The 24741-nt window shown below is 47.9% G+C and overlaps 1 protein-coding gene across 1 annotated transcript in view; it reads left to right on the forward strand.

Annotated features, from left to right (window-relative positions):
- The first annotated feature begins 366 nt into the window (after positions 1 to 366).
- LOC147692921 (uncharacterized) overlaps positions 367 to 24741 on the forward strand; it is a 111401-nt gene continuing 87026 nt past the window's right edge. The window contains exons 1-2 of the mRNA XM_086939175.1: positions 367 to 486; positions 22272 to 22449. Of these exons, the coding sequence (XP_086795301.1) occupies positions 465 to 486; positions 22272 to 22449 (200 nt within the window). The 5' untranslated portion in view covers positions 367 to 464. The remainder of the gene's footprint in view (positions 487 to 22271; positions 22450 to 24741) is intronic.

The following is a 24741-nucleotide window of genomic DNA, read 5'->3' on the forward strand; positions in this document are numbered from 1 at the left end:
ACTCTATGATGTCACATTTCACCCTACAAGTACCAAAATGAATTTTATGACTGAAATGAGAACAGTCTTCCTTGTGCTCTGTGGTCAGTCTTGCAATATAATGTGGTCGAAAGAAAACCTGACGAATGCGAAAAGACACAGAGCCTGACATTTATTCGTGGCCCTTATTTCCAAGCAACCCCCAAGTGCCCTGCCATAATTGTCGAGCTTTTTCTTAAACTACCATGGAACCAAACATAGGTGTTAAAAAAAATCCGTGCAAGCCCATTGGGTAGCAGGAATCCATTTGGACCAATCAGAAATGACTATTCTTTGAGCGTTTGGTGATTGTGCCTTGCTACCCAGGTGTGCTCCATCTTGAACCGAGAACTAGGAGGGGTGTTTTTTTCTTCTTCTTCTTATGTGAAAAGAGTTAGGATACCCTCCGAGCAGAACATTTCTTTTAGCGGTGGTTTGCTTTAAAGATGGCGATTTTTCAACGTATTGGTAGGTACCCAAGTGAGAAGAGGCGGTCGAATCGCGTGTTTAGTGACATAGGCAAAGTAATTTATTTGATTCAAGAACATTGCACTGGTCTTCATCCCGAAAGTACTCCCTGTCCCCGCTTTCGGAGTTTTGTGTGGCCGCCCTAAAACGTTTCTCGAACGATCCCCCAACTACTGGCTTTTTGATGCCTGTCGTCTGCTTTGTTTTTTAGACGTAGTCGCGTACATCCGCTGGCTTCTGTAGAACAATGATTAGCAGATGAGAAGGTCAGGGCTGGTTACGGCGCCGTAATGGTGTGTAGTGAGGGGGTGGCTTATATTTTGGGCATGGGTATCAGGGCCGGACTGGGAACCAGAACCGGCCCTGGCAAAGTGCTCGGCCGGCCGGCCCCTCCCCCGGTGGGGGGGGTGAGTTTAGGGGTGTGACCGCACTCATTGCCAATGCCGGTTTTCGGCCGTTTTTGTTACAGGGCCGTTTTTGCAGCATAACGGCCCTGTAACAAAAACGGCCCCAGGGGCCCAAAACCGGCCCCCAACCATGCGGCCCACGGGGGAATTGCCCGGTGCCTTCAACGGCCAGTCCGGGCCTGATGGGTATCCGTATCAAACCATTTAGTACTTGACTGATAGAAAGCAGGCATTCCTTCGATCTTCTGGAGGTGTCTGACGACGAGACGAGTTTTGCGAAAAGGGTGCAAAGTGTGTCTTGCTCTCCTCGGTCATCATGGAGTTTCTAACGTTCAAACCAAGTTAATTTTTATTTTATCTCATGATTAGTATTCTACTCTGGGTGCGTCACTGGTACACGTGTGTCCTGACCATGCTTTGCTTTAACAAAATTGCGCATTCTGGGGGTTGTAGTCTTGGTTTCATGAAACTGAACTAATACAGTTGAAAATTTAAGGGTTGTGGTTGAGGCAAGGGTGACTTGCAAGTCTTGTGCATGTTTTTGATACTTAAATGCACCAATTTGAGTTTGAGAAATGGGTTCACATTTATAGGCACAGTAAGGAGTTCTAGGCGCATCTGGAGAAGACTCTATGCTAGGTAGCCAGTTTAGGGGTATGTGCTACCGCCAGAAACTACTGCAGTTGGACCCCCAGGCCATTGCAGCAAATGCCTAGCTCAGAGAATCTATGAAGCCTGATTCGCATTAAGCAGCATCCCCAATCAAGCATCAGCTGAAACGTTAGCAGTGTGCTGCAGCAGCAATCTACTCCTGAAGCTCATGCTTGCGTTGCTCACTCGACCAATTCAACACAGTCAGTGCAACTAGCCACACTGCATGCCCCTTTCTAAAGGAGGGGTTGCCACTGACATCTGACTGGGGCTGTGCCTCTCCTCACAATAAGCTGTGTCCACCACCTGTAATGTATGTGTCTGAAACCAGGTCAGGGAAAGGCAGGGACTTGTGCACTACAAAGTCTTTCCTTTTGAAGTTTGCCTACTTCATAGGCAAACACTGGTACTGGAGCTGTGACACCGTACGTTCAGAACAATTCTGGCTTAATGACTCTGGGGTGACACAACTCCTTGGGGGTCTTCTGACATCTGCCAAGAAAAAGAGCTGGATAAGCTGTATGAGGCGGAATTGCTTCTCTGCTTGTTGCTGTGTGGTGCTGGCCTACTGTCTACTGTTTTTTTCTTGGGCACTGAAAGGACTGGGCTTTATTTATTTATTTATTTATTTATTTATTTATTTATTTATTTATGAAACTTGTAGAGCGCACGGCTACCCCCAACGGGGGTGTCCCGGCGCTAAGACTGTAAGCTGTAAAAGAAAAGGAGTCTAACTACGCAGATGAGAACAACCAGGTCTTGAGACGGTTGCGAAAGAGTGCTTCAGAGGGGGTGAATCTGAGATCTAACGGTAGGCTGTTCCATAGTTTGGACGTGATGACTGCAAAGGCTCTGCCACCCATTCTAGAGAGGCGGAACCGTGGGACAACAATGAGGCGAAGATTGTTAGATCGTAAGGTTCTGACAGAGTGGGATAGAACTAGTCTCTTTCTTAAGTATTCTGGTCCTGCTCCATTAAGGGCCCGAAAAGCAAGAGTAAGTAGCTTGAACTTAATGCGACTGGCTATTGGGAGCCAGTGGAGCTTCTTGCGATAAATTGAGACCGAGTGCCTATAGGGAATATTGCCAATCAACCTCACAGCCGCGTTCTGAACGATTTGTAAGCGTTCAATCTGATATTGAGGGGCCCCTGCGTAGAGACTGTTGGCATAGTCCAGGTGTGAGGTGATCAGAGCCTGAGTAACAGATCTACGAGCATCTAGAGGCAGAAAGGGGAAGACCTTTCTCATCATCCGTAGTTTCCAGAAGCAGGCTGCAGTGACTTTATTAATTTGGGGGCCGCAGGAGAGGGTATCGTCAAACTGGAAGCCTAAGTTGCGAGCGGTATGAACAGGGGTAGGGGGGGGGGTCAAGTACCGTAGGCCACCACAAAGGGGATGGTATGCTCTGTTTTTGATTGAAAAACAAAACCTCAGTTTTGTCGGTATTGAGACGAAGATGGTTAGAAGCCATCCAGGAGCATATTTCACCCCGACAGTGTCGGAAGTTGGTGAGGCCGGAGTCAGAGTGATCTCTAAAAGAAAATATAAGCTGTGTATCATCAGCATAAGAGATCACCCTGACCCCAAAAGATTCCACCACCTTGGCCAACGGGGCCAGGTAGACATTAAAGAACAATGGGCTCAAGGCCGAGCCCTGCGGGACTCCGCATACAAGTGGTTTGCCTTCAGATTGAAACGGTTTAAGAAGAACCCTCTGAGTTCGTCCTTGAAGAAAGGAGCTAATCCATGACAGGGCAACACCGCCCAGTCCAATCTGCTCCAATCGATCTAGAAGTCTCTTATGTGACACCGTATCGAAAGCGGCGGATAGGTCGAGGAGGACCAACATGGCCTCCTCTCCCCTATCCACACATTCTCGAATGGTCTCAGAGACTTCCAGGAGCGCCGTGGGCTTTGCTTTCTGTATCCTGCTTGTCCATGTTCTCCAAGGGATTGTGTGTACTTGCCTCCTGTTAAGAAATCTCAAGACCATCAAAAGCTTCACCAGCAGCCCTGAACTCCTCTGCTGGGAGTTCTGACTTGCCAAGTGGTGCCAATTCCAGTTCTGGGTCAATGGAGGTGGTTTTGCTGAAAAGGACTGAAGAAAATCCACACATCGACCATTAGCACTTGTTTTCCCATTGCAGCAACACCGTACAGTTGAAAAATCAACGCATCACGCAGTGCAGGTGAAGAAGTGACGCAGCTGCCTGCTGTGCAGCTGAAAGACCACCGCAGCCCCAATCCAGAGCTCAGTGTCACAGAAGTCAGTGGCACCTGCTCCGATACTAACACAGGCGCTAAAGAAATTGTGGCTGAAGAAATTGACGCAACACCTGTTTCACGGCTGGAAAATCGATGCAGCGCCTGTTTTTCCAAATCAACCAAACTCATCCAGATTTTCGACGCATCGCACCTCGTGCCAAGTTCTTCGTTGTTGTCCAGCAGTAAGGAATCAAGGTAGCGCGCCTGGAAACCGACGCATCACCTCCCCTCGCAGTAAGGAGCCGACGCATCACCTCCCCTCGCAGTAAGGAGCCGACGCATCACCTCCCCTCGCAGTAAGGAGCCGACGCATCACCTCCCCTCGCAGTAAGGAGCCGACGCATCACCTCCCCTCGCAGTAAGGAGCTGACGCATCACCTCCCCTCGCAGTAAGGAGCCGACGCATCACCTCCCCTCGCAGTAAGGAGCCGACGCATCACCTCCCCTCGCAGTAAGGAGCCGACGCATCACCCCCCTTGCAGTAAGGAACTGACGCATCTCCTCCCCGCGCAATAAGGTACCAAAGCATCACTTTGCTTTTACGGCACCTCAACTCCCCTGTGCCCGTTTTTGTCTTTGATTTTGATGCATCCCAGTTACTTTGTGATAAAAATTACATGTCCGTAGTTTCCTATGGACTGAACTGTTTTAAACCTTTTTTTAAAGTAATATCTTGATTTCTGTATGTTGGATATTTTGTCCTTTTGGTCTTGTTTTACTCCAGCTAGATTGGTTATTTTTCTAAACTGGTGTGGGGTTCACTGTTCGGTGTGTTTTTATGTGCAAAAGCTTTTCACAGTGCCTCTGTGGTAAGCCTGACTGCTCATGCCAAGCTACCAAGGGGATCAGCATTGGATTATCTTGGGTGTATAACTCCCTTATCCTGACTAGAATAAGGGTCCTACTTGGACAGGGTGCAATCTACTGCTAACTAGAGATCCCCATTTCTTCAATATGACACAATAAGCAATGTGAACTATCTAGCCTGACTTCTTGCCTGATAGTATCACTTCTGATAAACTAGCTATGTGATTATTTTTTTTTCTTTTATATAGTATACAGCACTGTTTACAGACCAGATTAAGACTACATGCTCTTTGGGGTGATTAATCACTTAATATGCATTTACTTGTACTGTTTCAACATTGCTCTCTGGGGGTTATTTGTTATGCCAGGGCCACTAGAATTATGTGGCTGGAGAGGGCCAAATTATGCATCAGGGTTCAGTAAATTATTCAGCAAGAAAAGCCAAATTATGTGGCACATTTTGTAATAGTATTACGTTATTTCACTTTGTTTTCTTTGGAACACTGTAGGAGCATTGGATTCACCTCATTAGTACCAGTTTAATACCCAAATAGCAATAAGCAACGAAAAGGTGATCAGTCCAGCCTTGCAAAGGGCCTTTCACTGTGCGGCAACACGTGTCGCTACATTTTTAGTATCTTTTGAACCATTTGAGGTAGAAATTTTTGTTGTTAAAATGTGCAGATTATGCAGCAAATCTGTTGTGATAATCGCCGCAGCCGCACAATCGCATATTTCCAGTGTCACTTGCTATGACTGTTCTGCGGGGTGGGAGCAGAGGCATAGCTTACTCAATGTTCAGAGGGTTCGAGTCTGAGATTTTTCAATAACGAGTACCAAACTAAAAAGGATGGGGCTGGCTGGTGCCACTGGGTGGTAATAGACGGGGTTATGGGTTTAGGTTTTCAGTTATTAGTAAAGTAAGGTCAGCTAGTGTAGGGACTATGTAGGATAGTCTGAACCGAATATGAGATGTTATTTCGTAAGCCATTGCTTCGCATGCTATTACTACGCGGTTATTACTTAGCAATAACCTTTACTACGCAAGTTTTTACTTCACATACCATTACTTTGAAAGTGTTAATGTATGCTAAGTAAAAACTTGCCTAGTAATAAAAATGGTATGCGGAATAACATGTCATATATATTTTTTTAAAGTCTAAAACACAACACTATTTAAAATGCACTACCCTACACATCTAAAACAGTACTCTACCCTACACTACTGAAACACCACTACACTACCCCCTGCACTAACATACACATTCCCCTACTCCGCTCCCTACACTCATTCACTACCCATCCCAACCCCCGACACTACACTAAACACTAAAACCGTAAACTACACTACCCTAGACCCTAAAACACTACCCCCAGCACAACCCTGCCCCTAGCACCAGTGCTGTCCCTACCCCCAAATACTACCCTGCAAAACCCTGGACACTACCCTAAAACCCTACACTACACTAACCCCAAAACACTACCCCCAGCACGACACTGCCCCTACCCCCAGTCCTGTCCCTCCTCCCTAACACTACCCTTCACGACCCCCTACACTACTCTGCACAACCCCAGTCCTGTCCCTACACCGAAACACTACCCTGCACAACATCCCGACACTACCCAAAACCCTATAAAACTACCCTGCACTATACTATCCCCGCAACACTACCCTAAACTCTAACCTTACACTACCCCCTACACTACCTTACACCTTTGTACACTATTCAACACCTACACAACCGTCCCTACTCCCAAACACTACCCTGCACGACACCACCCTAAAACAGTACAACCCTTCACATGTACACAACCCTGCACGACCCTACACAGCCCCTACACGACTCTACACAGCCCCACTTACCTCTTTCCATGTGTGGTTCCAATCTTCTCCCCCTTCCTGCTTCCTACGTCCTCAGCAGCAGCAGCAGACCCTGGGAGCAAATGGCTGCAGTGACGACCTCCAAAAGCGGGACCCACCCGCTACGCATGCGTTGTTAGTACGCATGCGATGTAACAGCACGGGTACTAAAGGCGACGCGTTGTTACATCGCATGTGTACTGACGCGTGCGAAGTAATGGTACGCGAAGAAATGTCCGCGTACTAATGGATGTTTCCCGTCTGAACTATATTGTCAACATTTGTCCTGTTCTTTCTCAGCAATGTTGGGCAGACTAGTCCAGGAGAGCAGATTAGTATAACCCCATATCGAAATTCAGAAGACTAGGTTTAGGAGTGGCAGCGAAAGCAGGCTATTTAGTAGGCCAAGTTGTGCAGCAGGCCATACATGGAAGAGGAGGGGACAGTAGGTTATGTGAAAGCTGCAAAATAGTAGAAAAATGCTGCAAAGTACCTACCATAGGTTGAGGAAAGATACCTAAAACATCAGGGAAAGTAAGTTTGATGTGCCTAGACCATAAAACACTAGCACAGTGGTGAGCTGCACAGCAATGAATTGGTGATAACTCATTCTTTCTCCTTTTTAATAGAAATGGTATCACAGAATTAAAGATGTAAATATTGTGTGTAGATCTGAGTACTGAAGGACACTGCAGTTTTAGCTCTGCTGAGGTGTATAGTTGTCCATTGCTTGACTTCAAGTGGGCGGGGTTTTGGTTAGCTTTCCTACTTGTATGGATTGGATGCTATTCTAAGTGTGTGTGGGTGTAGTAGGTTTACTCAAACTGTTTCACAATGGATGTGCCAAATAAGGATGGGATATTTTATGTCAGTAGAACGTGAAAGGATGTACTACTGAAAGAGAAAACACTTGGAGACCGGTATGCCTCGGAGCTGTATTGTGCGTATGATGGTGACAAGAATTGTGACCAATGTGTACTGTTGTTGTAGAGTGGTGTCTCGTGTCTTGAGCTGGATGCACTACTGATCTAGCAAACACCGAACTATTTGAATGGCTTGTAGCTAATTGATTGTTCCAGGAGTTGTCTCTTCACCAGTTGGAATGTGGTGGGGCACCACGATTGATTAGACTGAACTACTCTGAGGAAGGAAGAGTATGGTAGAGTCAAACTCAACACCCTACTTCTACCCCGGTGCAGCAGAGGAGGGGCCTTCAGGTGAACGCAAAAGAAAGGGAGTCAGTGGGGCGAACACAGGATATCTGAAACAAAAGCACTTATCCACAAAACTATCTTAACTAGACTAAACATGTGGGATCAAACCTTACAAGCTGTGTTGCAGGTAAACCTTAATCGTTGAGGCCATTTTAAGAAAACAAACTGTGATAATTAGTTAGGCCCGTGTTTTTATGCCAAGTCAGACAAAATCGCTACAATCCCAGTATTTTTCCTCTTTGAATGTAACCATAAAAGACCAATTACAAGTCAAATATGATTCAAAAGTATTTTAGAGCTTAGACTATTCCTAAATAGTTAGCCAGATGCACCTCATGGCACCAAAGACAGGTACACATCAGTGGTGTGATTAATACTTCTGAAACTGGAGTATGAAGCTTTCCTCCCTCACAGAATAGGTACAGCACACAATCGGCAGTGCAAGCGTCGGGCATTGGCAGTGCTTGGTCATAGTGCCAACATCGGCCCATACCCCAAACCGCTCACAACAGTTTCCCAAATAACAGACACCACACAATGTTTTTGTTGGAGAAAGTTGTTGCAGCTTTATTTGCATAAACATTATGCCAACATGTTGTGTTATCTTACGGGCGATCCAGGGTCAGGCCGCCCCTCGCGACCTGCCCACCTGATGAGCCATAAACCCCCTGTGGTATTAACCCCGGGGGTGTTGTCAATATTGGGGGGGGAGGTCTTGCACCCTTACTGTGCTCCTGTAGAGTGTACCCTTCTGTACCTTCCAGCGTTGGATCGCCCTGTAACTCCGCCTGCAACACAAAGCAAAATAGTATTAGATAACTCCCCCCCCCCCCCCCCCTGCTGCCCGACAGCCGGGTTAGTGGTAGGGAGGGAAAACAGCGTCCGGGCAGCGCAGCTCGTCCGGGTCAAGGGGTGGAGAGGGTCCATCCATGCGGCTGGTCCGGGGTCAAAGGGAGCGCCAGGCCCGCAACCCCAGGCCATATACCTTCGGCCCAGCCCCTCCCCCGCCGGAAGTGACATCACTGGGGACTCTGAGTCCCAAACACTAGACCGCTCTTTGGGGTCTGTGCCATTATGTGTCACTAAGGGTGGCTGCCCTCTTAGGTGGCCCCCTTCGGTGGCCCGGGGCAGCCTGTCATAGTGCCAACATCGGCCCATACCCCAAACCGCTCACAACAGTTTCCCAAATAACAGACACCACACAATGTTTTGTTGGAGAAAGTTGTTGCAGCTTTATTTGCATAAACATTATGCCAACATGTTGGGTTTTCTTACGGGCGATCCAGGGTCAGGCCACCCCTAGCGACCTGCCCACCTGATGAGCCATAAACCCCCTGTGGTATTAACCCCGGGGGGTTTTGTCAACATTGGGGGGAGGTCTAACCCCCCTCCCCTCGGCGTACCTCCATTCCACACCTTACTCATGCTCCTCCCCTACGGGGGGCAGAGCGTTGCAGGCAACCCCCGGTTGCTCAGGTCCACAACCGCCCGAAGGACTAACAGGGCGCCGTCACTCCTCCAGGATCCCACCGAGGATATCCCTGGGGATATTTGGCTCTCGCACCCTTACTGTGCTCCTGTAGAGGATACCCTTTCGTATCTTCCAGCGTTGGATCGCCCTGTAACTCCGCCATGGCTTTGGGTGTGGCCGCCACTGCCCCAGAGTCCCCCCCACCTTCTAGTGTTCTTTTATTTACCACCTGCTGCTACTAGTGCTTCTGCTAAATCTAGCAGGAAGAGGGCCATCCCCACTTCTGATAGGTGTATACCATCTTCGTCAAAACACCCTCAACCCCTGTCTTATAACCAAATCCACGTTGCTCGGTGCATTTGCGCATAGCACTGTTGACCCGCCTGCGAGAGGTCTCTCTCGCCTCCCCTGACCTTGCGCCCGCCACTAACGCCTCGGGGTAATATCGGACCACCATAACTCACAAGTCCCCAGCAAGTTGCTCAATTTGCACAAGTGCTCCTCATCATGTGCAGCAGGCCCCTGCGCCCCAGGCAGATGTTTTCCACATTGTGTAAAACCAAATTCTTCAAACACTATAAAACATGACTACACCGACTCCTGGTCGCACAACAACGGCACATCAAAATTCGAGGTCTGTGCCTAAATCTGCCTCTTAAGGACGTATGTAATTCTTGTAGCAACTTGACTCTCAACGCCCCACTTGTTTTCTGAGTTCCACTGGCAAGCCTGTCTGGAAAGCTGTGGTTGCTACCCCTAATCCAAAGGAGTGGCTGCAAAAGCGCTTGCCCTGGACTTTGTTGCTTGCGAATTCCAAACACACCTCCATTATGCGCTGTACTTGGTGTTCGGTCAAAGGTTCCCATCAGCATGCATCAGGAGGCCCCTCGCTTGGGGGCGCGCAGCGCCGGGTATCTCGCAACTAGGCGCACTGGACAGTATTTGGCACTTCCAACCTGTTTAACAATATCACTTTTCTTGCCCCTTCCTGGTCCGTTTTAGATCTCCTCAACCTTGGAGTCATGACCTCGCCAATCAGGACAGCATCCCATCTGCACAAGGCTACTCCTGATGTTTCCTGTCTGGAACTCGCCACTAGCTCCCCCATTCTAAATGCACCACAGAAAGCCAGCGAAAAAGTTGCTGAAAAGAGAGCTGCTTCCATTTCAGCAGTGTCAAGACCAATTACACCCTCCTGGGAATGGCTCACTCGCGCCCCTTGCACACAGAAAGGCCCATTTATGTGTGGCCCATAACCTTGCATTTATTCCCAACAGTGTAACCGGGGTTTGTTGACACATAGTTTGCTTGACTGCCGAGTGCACATTGCTCCGTCCCGGATAAGATTCCTCTACTCAGTTTCCGGCTGCCAAGCTGCTGACCCTGGGCGAACTAAAAGAGGCTATACTGTTATTCATATAAGCAGCTGCTGTTGCTAATGATGGTCTTAGACAGAACCGGTAAACTGGATTCAGGACTATCTCATTTACACATGGTGCAGCACCCCTTGGTGCAGCACCCCTTGGCCCATCACATCAACTTTACACCCAGGAGCAAGCCTGAGCTGGGTACCCCAGGTCCATGCTGCACATGCCTTACTCTAAGGGGCTCTACCCAATGTAGCATACATCCCAACAGAACTGACCCATGTGTATCCCACAGCAGTGGGTCAAAAGAAGCGAACCAGGCCCCCTTACGCTAAAAGGATTCCCTGGGCCAAAGGCAATTGTCCCTCATGATCCTGGCGGGCCCTAGCCGTGCTTACGGAAGTCCAGACTTGACAATACCATTGCCCCTGACCACCAGGACAGGCCCTCTCCCCTGCTGTGTGCAACCCTATAGTGTGACACAAGTACTGACCTTCAGGTAAGTTCTGGAGAAGACCCCCCGGGCAGCCCCCTATTGAAAACCATACCAGTCTTCTGCCCATCTCCCCTTGTGATTACCCCTCCTGTCACCTATGACCGGAGGGGTAACCAGCAGTTGCATAACGTACTTGAGCACAACTGGGGCATGTGTAAGCGGGCATGGTAAATGCACAACCGCTACACTTAACCCTGCTTCTACTCTCCCCTACAGGACGTCAGAACCGGGTTGTCACCTTTCCCCCCCAAGAGCACTTAACCAGGAACAGCATTCAGGCACCGAGCCCGGAGCACCCCTGTCCATTACTGCTCCCGTACACACCAGTCCTTCTCAGAGTGGTGCCTGTGTACCTGATCCGATTGTCCTGAAATTAGAAAACAGGTTACACTCCAATCCTGGATGTGCTGATCCAGAACCTCCCATTCCCCTATTGCACATGAGATGCATGATATGCCCAGATACACCAGTATGTTTAAAAGAAAACTCATTTCATTTTTGGCACCGGGAATGCATGCTTTGCCCACATACTGCCACTGCTTACAGAGAGGCACCCCAATTATTGCCCAGTAAAACAACAAATTTCCCAGCCGCATCAGTTGTTTTTACAACAGATAACATCCAATTATTGCACAGGGGCAACCTACTCTGCACAGACTCGCCAGTTAACTACCAATGTATTACTTCCATGGGGTGTAACTTGAGCGCCCCACAGCGGTGATCGTAATGACACCTGGGGAGAACCTTGGAATCCCAGACCATAGCACACTGCCCCCAGTGTTTAAGATATGCCCAGACCCATCAGTCTCCCACCCCAATTATTGCCCGGTAAATCAACAAATTGCCCAGGCTCATCCAATGTTTTTACAAGAGAAAACATCCAATTATTTTACAGGAGCTACCTGCTACACTTGGATTCACCAGTTGACTATGAATGTAATACTTCCATGGGGTGTGACCTGTGTGTCCACAACAGGGACAGTCCTGACACCTGGGGAGAACCTGGGTGTCCCAGATCGAGCACACTGCCCCCAATGTGCTATGACCCTTATACCTGTTGACATTCCAGGTGAACCCCCCTGTGAGTAGGGTGGTTCTCCAACGCGGTTCTTGCATTTGAGACATAAAACATCCATTAAAAGCCCTGCCCCCCCCCCCATATACCAATATGGATTCTCAGCAAGAGACAGGGGCCAACATTGCCACCCACGCTATCAAGGCCAAGCTTGTTTGTCAGTTACGAGGACTAGTTTGTCCACATTACATTTTCGTAAGGAGTTGGGTGGGGCAAATACTTATGTACCTCCCGCGCCTGATGCAGTATTATAGTGTCTTGAAACTAAGTCAAATATTCAAATGCTAAGTCTTGATCATGACCATTGCACTTTGGTGTGTGTGATTTATCGTCACTTCTTAACTCTTTCCCTTACTATTCTTCCCTGTAGTGCATCACAAGATCTAACCTAGATATTATTGGACACGCTGACTCTGGCATTTTCCAGAGGTCCTGCCTACCTAGCCTCGCACAGAGATCCCTTATGTGGGAAAGCCACGGTATTGTCTAGTTGGTTGGGATAGAAAGGATCTCCCTGAGCTTGGCCCTGTAGCAGGACAGCTCTGGGGTCACCCATACCCTGCGCCAAAATGCAATGGGCCTAAAGGCAATCTCTTCATCGATGGGCCGCAGGACCAGGTCCATACGGAGGGGAACTAAGGGGGTGCTACTAGGAACACCCAGAAGTTGCCTCATGAAGTTGTTCTCTGTTTTCAGCAGATTAGAGGAAGAGCATTGTCCCCCACAGTTCAGCCCCATATAAAGTGCCCCCCTTGATGTTGGCTTTATATATTTCAACAAACAGGCAGCTGGCTTGAACGCGGAGGTTCTGTACATTTTCATGATTTCCCCCCCCCCCCCCTACCCCCCACCCCCACCCCCACCCACCCACTGTCTGCGTTAGCTTGAGATTTGCCTTTGCCAGTTGGGGGATCCCACTCAAGATGTTCTGCTAGTGTGATGCCCTGTTACTCAAATACCCAGACTCTTTCCAAGGGAGTACTATCTAGGGAGGGATTTGGGCGGGTGGTTTTGGGGGGTTTGAAGACCATACATTTGGTCTTGGTTAAATTGATCTCCAAGCCCCTTATTTTACAAATATCCGCAAAGCCGTCCAGGGTACATTGTATACCCGTTTATGTTTTGGCCAACAAGGTGTCATCTGCAAACATCAACGCGGGCACCTTCCCCGAGACTAGCCTTGGTGCATTGTTGTCTTTGGTGTTATTGAGATGGTCAATGAGCCCATTGATGTAAAGGCAAAATAGGATGAGGGCAAGCACACATCCCTAGTGTACCCCCTTTTTGACCGGAAAGCGTGCAGAAAGTTCTCCATATTTTCCACATCTTACTTGTGCATAATTCCCTGCGTGTAGCCTCACTAACACGTCAAGGAGGTATGGTGGAATCCTGAGGTCGTGAAGTACTTTCCAGAGTTTCTCCCTGGGGACTAGGTTAAAGGCCGACTTCAGATCAACAAATATAAGATAGAGGCTGCCACCCTCTATACTCACCGTTTTCCAGAAAAGTTGTTGTAATCTGAATATCTGGTCAACGGTTGATGTACTCTTTCTGAAGCTGGCCTGACACAGACTTAGTATCTCCTTCTCCTCTAAACCACCCTGCACTCTGTCCAAGAGGACCTGTCCCATCAGATTTTGGGTAGTGTCAATTAGACTGATGGGTCTATAATTTGCAGGTAGGAGAGGACAACCTTTTTTATGTATGGGGACTATCTCTGCCTGCGACAGGTTTCCGGGGATCCATACCATTCAGGATGGTATTAAATAGGGCACACAGGTAGATAATGTGCAAACGTATCAAGCTGGCCACATGGGGGGACCTGTTCCTCAAGGGTACATTCCGTACTAAAGACCAGATATTTCAAGGGGTGCAACCCTCTCCATTAGAAATCTTTTACTACATCAGACTCCGACCGGGGTTGCGTGAAGTACTGCCCCACTTTCCAGATGAACCGGGGGTGGTTTTGCCGCTGCACGCTATGCTAGTGTCCGATGGCCGGCACCTAGTGTTGAAACTATACAATACCATTAGAACGCAGCGAGAGGCTCCCGATAGCCACGCACGAGGGCAATGGAGTCTGGATCTGGGCACTGACATCACAGACGAACAGTGGAAATACAGCTGTAACATCACGGCCAACATATCATCTAGTTGCAGGCTTAAAATCCTACATTATAAATTTGTGCAGAGATTCTATTACACGCCGGCTAGGAAACTGAGGCTTCAATTGGCGGACAACGACAGGTGCGTCCGATGTCGAGCGGAGGGAGCGGGATTTCTTCACCTGGCTTGGGACTGCATGGGAGTGCATGAATATTGGACCCAGGTTCATGAGGCGCTGCAGGTCATGACTGAAGGAGCAGTACCGTTGGACCCCCTGGTCATGCTATTAGGATACACGATGGACATACCCAAACCTTTCCGCAGATTTGCAGATATTGCATTATTGCTTGCGAAGAGGAGAGTAGCATGCAGATGGGGGAGGGGAAGGGCTCCGAAATTCAAGTAATGGATGGATGATGTGATATACTGCCAGGAGCAACATAACATGTATGCCGACTTGTTGCCTGTAAGCTGTAGGCCAAAAGACATTTGGAGTCCGTTGCAATTATACTGGTTGTCTAAGGCGACACAACAGGGAGAATCGGAAAGTGATAGCCAGGACGGTGGGGTGTGAGTGGAACACTGCTATGGGATTACATACTGATGATGCAAGGGGAATGACTCACGAACACTAGCCTTTGACACCCTGGTGTGACGTATACACTGATAGCCAGGCACTCTATAATGGCCTATGGCGGGCTCACTGCTGATATCACTCTCTGTAATTATAGTATTGTGTGAACCACTGGGAGTGTTGATGAATAATATGAACAGGTGGCAAAACATTGTGCTGAAAACTGCGAAGATATTTTTTGCTGATTTACTCGCCCTTTGTAGTATAAGGTCCGATATGCACTGTACATTGTACATTGTATACTGTATTGAGATATAACGCTATGCCATCCGTGACATGCCCGCTGTGAGGTACAACCTCACCTGCCAGAGGATAGAGGAACTGTAACTTGTATGTATGTGACCAATCTGCATGTAATGTGATATACCAGACTGTTAAATAAAGGTTTAAAAAAAAAAAGAAAAATAGGGCACACAGGTAGGGAACCCAAATTTTTGGTTCCATCCGGAAGAGATGCCCAGGTAATTTATCTAAGCCTGGCGCTTTGTTGGACTGCAATTTGGTGATGGCATTTTCCTCTTTGACCATGGTAATCTGCCACAGCCCCTCTAGTTGAAACTACTGGAAAGGTCTCAGCGAGTTAGTAGTACCACCCTCTTCTTTCTGCTCAACATACAGTGCCCCGAAGTGTGATTCCCAAACTTCGGGCGCTATGTTCGGCTCTAAGGCAGATCTCCCATCCCTATCCTCGGAACTCACTATTGCCCAGAAAGTTTTCAAGTCTTTGTCGTTTACACAGTCCTAAGGGCTTCCCACTAATCCGCTTCCCAGTTTTTCTTTTCTGTTTGAATAGCCCCTTTGTACCTGGCTCTGAGCTGTTTGATTAATGGCCTATCATTTGCCTTCACTGCATCTAAAAGATCCTGTTTGGCTTTCCGGCAGCTTGCGTTAAACCAGGAACAGTTGGGGCATTTATTTTCCCTTGGTTTTATTACTGGGTAAAAGGCATCAAACAATGTTGCCGTTAGGTGCTCGTGGATTTTGCGTGGATTTTGCGTGCCCTATCTTGTGACCCTCCATGAGGCTCGCCCCATCCTACCTCCCACATTTCGGCTTAAGATGGTAGTACAAGCTGATATACATTGGCCAGTTTAGGAGGAGATTGCTGTATAAGGCTCCATCTAACTCTCCGTGTGTTGTTGAATAGCTCTAGTTCATTGGACTCTCTGGTTGGGGGTTAGACAAGCCCATATTCCCTATTTTCAGGGTCATTATCAGGGCATTATGGTCGCTATCCTGTCTCTGGTGTGCATAAAAATCTAGGACCTTGTCCCAAGATCTGGTTTCCACCAGGATATAATCAAACACGGTGGCCTGCCCCTCTCTATTAAACGTATGCTGTCCCGGCTGATCAGATTTGGTACTCCCATTTCATGCCCTCAATGGGAGGGCCAAGGTGAGCGAGTGGAGTTGCATAGCCAGTGGTGACCAAGCTTTAATCGGTGTCATCTGTGGGTCGAGTATCGACCAGTGCTGGTCTTCTTCAGTGGGCGCGCCTAAGTGTGGGTCAGTAAGAGGCTCAAATTGATAATTAAAATCGCTTCCTACGATCAGCAAGATTGCTGGGTCCAGGGTTGGTATAAAGCACCCTAACTGATCTATGACACCCGAATAACTGTCTGTTATTCACAGGTCTGGAGTATGCGTTAATACAGGCTCTTTGTACCTTTTGTGGGGAGTGTCAGCAGGACACATTGAATATCATTGGTAGGAGATGTCATATGCTCGGCTTTAGCGCCTAGGTGTGTGCCCACCCAGATGGTTAAACCACCTGACGGTCTTCCCCTGCCCCTCGTAGTGGCCATGGTGTTGAAAGAGGCAAAGCCTACTCTCTGATATTCATCCCTGGCCCATGTCTCTTGGAATAAGCAGATGTCATGGTTGTCCACAAAACTTCCCCCATCTGGCAGGATAATTTGTTTTTAAGTCCAGCCAGGTTCCAGAACAGGATCCGCATGCTGTCACCCTGTTCTCTTGACCTGCACTGTGCCTCAGTGTTGGTGGCGCATAGGGCAGAAGAATCCTTTGTATAAGCTCCGGGTAAGCTATCAGAAGCCGCCCTGAGTTCTCCTTTATTAGTTAGGCCCCTCCGAGCTACTAGGGGCGGAGAAACCTGAGGCCTCCCTCGCTATGTGCTCACTGGTGGCAAGCTAGTGCATATGGCACTAACCGGGCTACTCCCCCCTGCCGCAGGGGACCCACTAGACTCCAATGCTGCCCTTTGTGCCTGCTGCAGAGTTGAAGGGTTATCCCCTTCCTGAGGCCCCACCCCCAGTCAGTCCACCTCCTCTAGACCTTCATATCTATTCTTCACCATGATGTTAAATTGGGGTGCCTGTTGTACATGTCCCATCTCCTCTCCTCTGCAAACCCAGGACCTGTCGTATGTACAATAAGTACTGCACTATCTATTAGAGTTGTGTGTTGTTGAGAATAGAAGAAGTCTAAAGAGCGGAGACTAATTCCTGTTGGAGCGTTCTGGCAATTAGTAGAAGTGTGAAGTAGGTTTCTAACGGTGTTGGGGTTTTTAAAATTGATAACACACTCCCCAGCGTCTGGTTTCCTGCCTATTCCCAGCCACCCTACTCTTCGGACCATTACGATCTCCCCTGCTCTGGCGTTCTCAGTGTTTGTATCTAGCAAGCCAGAACAGGCATTTGTTTCTTAATTCGAGTTGGGTCTCATTTGCGTTGGGTAGAATTGACTGGGTTCCTGTCAATATGACTACGTATGAAGCACATTTCGGGGGAAGATTTATGAGGTAGGTGGGTTTCGTCAGTCACACTCCTTGCTACTTTATGATCATGTTCTGGTCGCCTACTCTTGTTACTATTGGCACCCAAAATTGAGGGATGGAGATTGTCGCTCCAACTGGCACTGATAGGAGTACTCTCCTCTCTGGGGCCGCTGCTGGGGGTGTTATTTCTCTTCTTTCTGCCACTCACTGCCCCTCCCTCTTGCAACGTGGACAGTCTCTCCATAGTGTGCTCTCCCTCTATTGTGTGTGTTATAGATGGAGTGTCCCCATTGGAGACTATTTTAATCTCTCCCCTCGCTTTCTTGGTGGTGGGATTAGGATGTACGGTAGGCCCTGCATCCCCACCTGCCATTGCTTGTTCGAGTTTTTCTAGTCTAATGTAGAGGGGCTAGTTCTTCTCGGAGTGTGGCGCTCACTTTATCATGGAGCGCCTCCATCAAATTGCGTGCCTATGGTGGATAAGGAGTGTATACAATAGCAGATTGATGGCTAACCTGATCGGATTCTAACTCTGTGCTCTTCCCGGCTTCCACCATGATCTCCCCACAGGTTTTTTTTTTCCTGGGGCCAACCTCAGAGGTTAGCTTACATTTGCAGGTTTTGGGGATGTTTGTGCAGGTCTGCCCTTGCGCAGAACCTTCTTTAATGGAATGTCCCGAGTAGGTGTTGTGCTTGGTTCGGCCGACTGTGTTTGGGACTTATATCCCGAAGATAGTGGATCTGGTGTTTGAATTAATATATCTGGTGAAAGTAACAGCCTCCGCTCCGTTAGCTCAATTTCAGTATTCACCACCCCAATGGCCCTCTGCAGCATTTTGTCTATTGATGTTTGGGGTGGTGGAGGGCCACTAGTTGTTTTGTTCCTACACGGACCTACATTTTTCCACTACCTGGCACTTGGTTCATACACCCAGTTAGGCCTGGGGGAGGACGGGGGGAGAGAGAACACCAACCAACACAATTACAGCCAATTATCACTGTACCCAGCAGGCTCTTATTTAATCATGCTCTCCCACAGACCTGGGTATTTGGTTGCTTTGTGGGGCTGGCCCACTTCAGTCCAGACAATAGATGAAGCAGTACTATAGTTGCTTATCACCAACTCCGTCTCGCAGCACTGTGTCTGGTCTAGCTAATTACTGTCTGAGAGTGTAGAACACCAGGTCCTTAGAGCAGAAGGTGGTATTAAGAGGCTTACTCACTATCTTCTTTGCCTCGCTGGAGCCAGTGGAATCTGCCAAAGGGGGTGGCCCAGCCTCCTCCGGCCTCTGACTGGCACAGGTGGGCCCACCCTTGGCACGGGCTTCGACCGCACGCGTCCCGCGGTGCGGGAGTGCAGCAGCACACTTATCGTGCCTCCAGTCACGGGCGATGATGCCACGGGTGGTGCCCCGGCTGAGGGGCCTCTGGAGTTCCCTGTTTCACATGCTGGATGATGCCAAAGTGGGAATATCGATGGCCGTTCCCCTCACGGCAAGGCAGTGTCCCTGAGAGCCCAGAGAACTCTGGAGTAGAGAGTCGACAAGCCTTTGCCATGGCAAGTCGACGCGGTGCACAGGGTTTCTGTTACAGCAGTTCCGACGAGTGATACTGGCCTCAAACTCAGTATGAAGTCAGTGCAGGCCTCGAGGGATTTGCAAAACCACCACCTGTGCTTCTGAACCTTTGGGAGTCCGTGGGAGCCCAGGATCAACAGACAGGTTAGCTGTGTTTGGTGTCCGCAGATGCAGGGGAGTGGCTCCTTCTCTCTAAGGGAGATTCCTTCAGGTGTCTTGGGTGTCCATATGCCTGGTGAAGAAGATGTATGGAGCACGGGCACAGATCCTGCAGAAAACCAGCAGGACAACAAGACCAGGAGCAGTAGAAATATTCCCTGTTACAGTCTCCGTTCCCAAAACGAAGTCCAGAGTGTCCAGACAGTCGAAGTTGAAGTGGTATGTGATCTTAAACTTGTCCCATGAGGAATCTAGGGACCCACCTGACCCACCCACAGATAAACCCTTAAGTACCCCTAGGAAAGGGTTGGGACAATTCAGGGGTCCCTCTCAGAGGAGGGACTGGACAGTGGAGAGGATACAGTCCTTTGTCTTGTTGCACGCCACAGCGGGAGCTAATGGCTCCCTGAACTCGTTTGAACTGGAGTATGCAAGAAGGGCTCCAAATGTGCCCTTCAAGCAGTCTCGGGGGTGCTGGCAAGTGCCCCACCCTGCCCCAATACACTAAATCCTGTCTGGGGAGTGGTCACACCACCCTGTGACAGGATATCCGTTGTAATGCCTTCCTCTGCTTGCGCTTGGCTCTGCAGCAGGAGGGCTGAAACGGGTCTCTAGTCGGCAACAGACATAGCTTGCTGTCTAGTTCAGGAAGTCTGGTACAAGGAGCACTGAGGGCCTCCTGGAGGATCTTTACAGTGCATGGAATCATAAGGGTATGATTCCAACATGTTTGATACCAAATATGACCGAGTTCGTTACAGCCAGTTTAGAGATGGTCATTGTGTAATGATGCATGGCCACTCTAAATGTCGTAATGGCTGATTCACTTACAACTTGGGAGAATGGGCTCTGAAGGATTTTAGGGATGCCCCACTCATGCAGGGGTACCCTCACACTTGGGACCCATCACCCTACCTTCAGGATTGAAAGGCCTGCCTTAGGGGTGACTTATAGGTTTTAAGTGTAGTGACCTCAGATATAGGGAAGCCTATATATCTATCGTACGTGGTGCTTGGACCAGCTTAGACAGGCTGCAATGGCAGGTCTGTAGTCACAATTGGAGTTTTCTCTCATGGGTGGCATAAATCATGCTTCAGCCCATGGGAGAACCTTGGTGTACCTAAACCCTGGGTACCTTAGTACCATATCCTAGGAACTTACAAGGGTACACCAGTAGCCAATCTGGATTGTACCTAGGTACTCGCCATGTCCAATTGAGGGAAGAAGCACAGAGACTGGGTTCCTAATTCGCAGCATCCCAGTAAGAGTAGTCAAAAAAACAGAATGACACCAGCAGAAAGTGGGGTTGACCATGAAAGCAGAACCTACTTTCCAACAATTCCACCCCCCCCCCCCTTAACGTAAGGAGATGAGACTAACCTTGCCCAAATGAGTCGTTATTTTCTATGTGGAAATACATGGAGAGTCCATCTGTTTTCCCCTGTAGGGAAATGGACCACCTCAAAAGTTTGGGATTTTCACCCTTCATTTGTATAAGCCATAAGATGGGCTTATAGTCTGTCTGAACAATTAATTGAGTGCCAAATAGGTATGTTCTCAACTTCAATGCCCAGACCACAGAAAAGGCTTCTCTCCCTATAGCTGACCAATGTTTCTCCCTGGGGGTCAACACTCTGCTTCTAAAAGCTACTGGTTGGTCCTGGCCCTCTGCTTTAGTTGTGACAAAACCACTCCTACCTCTATATCTGATGCATCTGTCTAGGCGATTACTGTTTTGGAATAGTCAGGATTTTGCAGAAGGAGAGCAGTGCACATATCCAGCTCCAGGTCGTCAAATACCTTTTGACAGCGGGCTGTCAACTGAACTTTATTTGGCCTTCTATTGGAGGTAAGATCATTAAAGCTAGTCACCCTTAACAAACCACCTGTAATACCCAGTCAGGCCCCAGAAAGCTCTGATCAGAGTCTGGATAGTGGGAGCAACCCAGTCCATGATGATCTGGATTGTGCTCTCCAATGGCTGAACTTGGCCTCCACCTACCAGGTGCCCTATCTAGCACTTGGTGGCCTTAATAGTGAGGCCTGCATTTTACAGGGCTTCCAGAACATCCATGGGATGGACCAGGTGATCCTCCGAGGTGGAGCTGAAGACCGCAATATCCTCTAGATATTTCACCAGCAAAAAGTGGGGGGGACATGAAAGCAGATCCTACACATGGGCTCTGCTCAGCTGATCAGGTAGGTTGTGCATGCTGAGAGTATTTGCAACTGTTAAGTAGACCAATAGATTGTATGTATTTATTTATAAAGTTGGCCCTCCATCCACAAATCTCTGGAAACTGCCACCTCAAAGAACCGGTCTAGGTCCTCCCACAAGACTCTCAGTTCTATCTACCTGGGTGTACAATTTGTTTCTCTCCACTTTAGAAGATTGTTTGTAAAATTGTCTGCTCGAGTCCACCTAATGTGCACATAAGCTTCTCCCTGTATCTCTCTTAAAGGGAACTCTGTCTTCTGCACTGTTGGTACTCCCCGACACAGGATGCTTTTAACACACCATCACAGGAGCAGCCTGCGACCGACCGTTAGCACTGTAGCGACTGTGATATAGGAAATATAAATGGATCAATGTAGAAATTGCTGCGTATTTAATTGGTTACTTTGTTCATTCTTCATTGTACGAATGGTGTGACTACTGCTATATGGGTATTGTATTTGTGCACCTGGATATTTTTGACCACGTAGATTCTGTTTTGTTCTTGATCTTCCTGATTCTACACTGCAACGCAGAGCTACTTTTTTGTTATCCATTGTTGTAACTGTAAACTCAATAACAAAAATAAAGGTTTGGTAGAGTTTGTCATAGCAGCTGGTTATCCCGATGCAGTTTAATGTTGGTAAATAGGCTACATCAAAAGGTGAATCTGAATAAAGTATGATTTAAATTGCTGTTTTGGGCAGATCTAGTGATGAGGTCTCTTCGTTTCCATTCTAGGTTCAATGTTTCAAACCCATTCTCAATTTCCTGATAATGCTATGGCTCAGGGCAAACATGCGTCCCTTCCTGGAGGAAAACTTCGATCTGGGCCCAGTACCGGAGCACTGGTGGTTGATGGAAGAACTGGTGGGACCAAGATCAGCAAGGGGGACATTGGAGCTCCATGCAACTTCAAGTGAGTGAACAAGCTTCAGTTGAATTGTCTTTCAGAATGAGTGCCTTGAATTATAGCCATTGACCTTCTAATACCTGCCAGTCTGGGGCTGTTCAGTGCTGAATAAGCACTATGTCTATATATATATATATATATATATATATATATATATATATATGTGTGTTTTAAACCTTACATCTTGGAGACTACAAGTAAACCGTGGCATAAAGTAGCATTGTGCTAAATCAATTTTTGGCACCACATGCTTGGTTAGTAAAGAGCGAAGAATGGTACGGAAGAGAGAAATATTGTGACCAAAGGAAGCACATTCTACTGCCAAAGTGGTAAAATCAAAGGTCCCTGTCACTCGAGGGGGCTCTAGCCCTCCTCCCTTCACAAAACCCTATACTTGAGGGATTCCCCCTCACACCCCCAGCTGGCTGCGATGAACAAAAACCATGAAACCTGGCGGCCCATAGCATGGATTACCCGAAAAGACTGGGGTGGCATAAAGAACCGTTCAGTGGAGACTAGTCTGGGCTTCCATGGTAGGAGGCGCAGTAGATCTGGGAAAAGACCAGGGTCATGCCGTGAGGAGTGGCACCTTTTGGTGATAAGGTCGCTAAACGTTTTGCATGATATGATGCAAGTAGGTGCCTGCAAGCGTACAGGTCCTCATTTAATTTAAAACTTGTAGGTTTTCCATTGATTCTGTCTTGAACAGGGGGACAGTGCAGAAAATTTACAATATTCCTTTTTTTCTCTTGGAAGGTAATGGTGGGGGCCGGATTGAACTTGCATTTCTTATCTCAGCAAATATGATTCCTTTATTAGGAACCGCTAGGGTTGTGATGCCAGCTACATCGTAGCTCATACCAACCCTGCGGGCTCCCTCAGACTGGTCGATTGGTGCTGAAACTCCTTGTAAATCTTCCTAGACCGTTTCCAGGTGTTCTTGGGTATGCTTGAGGCTGGTCTTTTTCCCACTGCCATTTTGCTGATAGCTGAGCTGCTGTTAGATGGTGTGGGGGAGGTGGAGGTGGACCGAGGCTGAGTCATGCTGACAACCGACTCCACCAGCTCCTTTAGAGCACGCAGCTGCACTACTTGTGGGGGGAGCTGCATGGCTGAGATGTTATCACTCTGATTCTAAACAAAAATGAGAGCGAGGAGGAACAACAAGACTCCTCTGTCTCAGCAAAGCGCTTAAAAAAATAGCTAAATATAGTCCCAAAAGATCAGCATCCTGTTGGTCATTAAAGCTATCTCCCTTAAGGAAAACCCATTACGTTTTTAAAAGAACCCCCACCCACCAACCTAGTTGGTGGCATGCTTCATCATTGGGTTCCCATCTAGGGGACAGAGTGCCTCATAGGTGTGCTTCAATGCCTGATTACCGCGGAGAGGGATTTTATTTGGGTGAAAGGTGAATAAAGTGAGTGTAAACCTTAAAACCGCCTCCAGGAAACTTATTCCAATCAAAGAAACCCTTTTTTATTAGAGTTCTTGGGGCAAGATTAAAATAAAGGGTGGATGAGGAAGAGAGAAAAAGATTTCACAGGTCCCAAGAAGGTGAAATGATCTACGTGTTTCAGCCAATCAAACCAGTGTCAGGTGGCTTTCTTCAAGGGCGGAGCAGACCCTAAGGAGGAGTAGTGTATGTGGACACACTAAGATGTGCGTAAGTGAAAGTATCTTCGTACCTTGCGGTTTCCACCTTCAAAGAAAATACCTGGAAAAGAGAAATGGAGACAAAACCTACATGAAATCATGACTTGCATCAAACAGTTTTTGTTGGATGCACAGTTAGGCGTGATGTGCGAAATGTCCTGCACCAACAACCTAGTGTCATTGGTTAAAAGGTCTGTCATTCATGCATGCTATATATACAGTCTTTAGTGTGATCTGATCATTTACATTATCTGACTTCAAAGCTAAAATTGAGGAAATGTGGAACAATGTTTGCTATTGTTTATGAACCCTTTGGTTTCTGACGACGAGCTAGCTGCAGTCCAGCCTACTGCAGTACTTGATTTGTTAAAATGAATAACAATAAAAAAAAGTGCCAGGGCTCTAGTCAGGAGGCCACTGCAGTTTACATCACCAGTTGCCTAAGCCAGCACTGCCATTGATTGTACCATCACAACTAGCCATCACAATCATACAAGTGTGACCATTCAGACTTTAAATATACATTAAAATCAGTAATGCATGTCGCCCATGCTATTTTTATAGGTTTAGGTGGCAGGATTGGTGATTTTAATGCATATTTAATTATTAACCAACTGTGTTTCTCGCAAAATTATACAAGCA

The sequence above is a fragment of the Lissotriton vulgaris genome, chromosome 9 (genome assembly GCF_964263255.1).
Source record: "Lissotriton vulgaris chromosome 9, aLisVul1.2, whole genome shotgun sequence".
Classification (NCBI taxonomy): Eukaryota; Metazoa; Chordata; class Amphibia; order Caudata; family Salamandridae; genus Lissotriton; species Lissotriton vulgaris.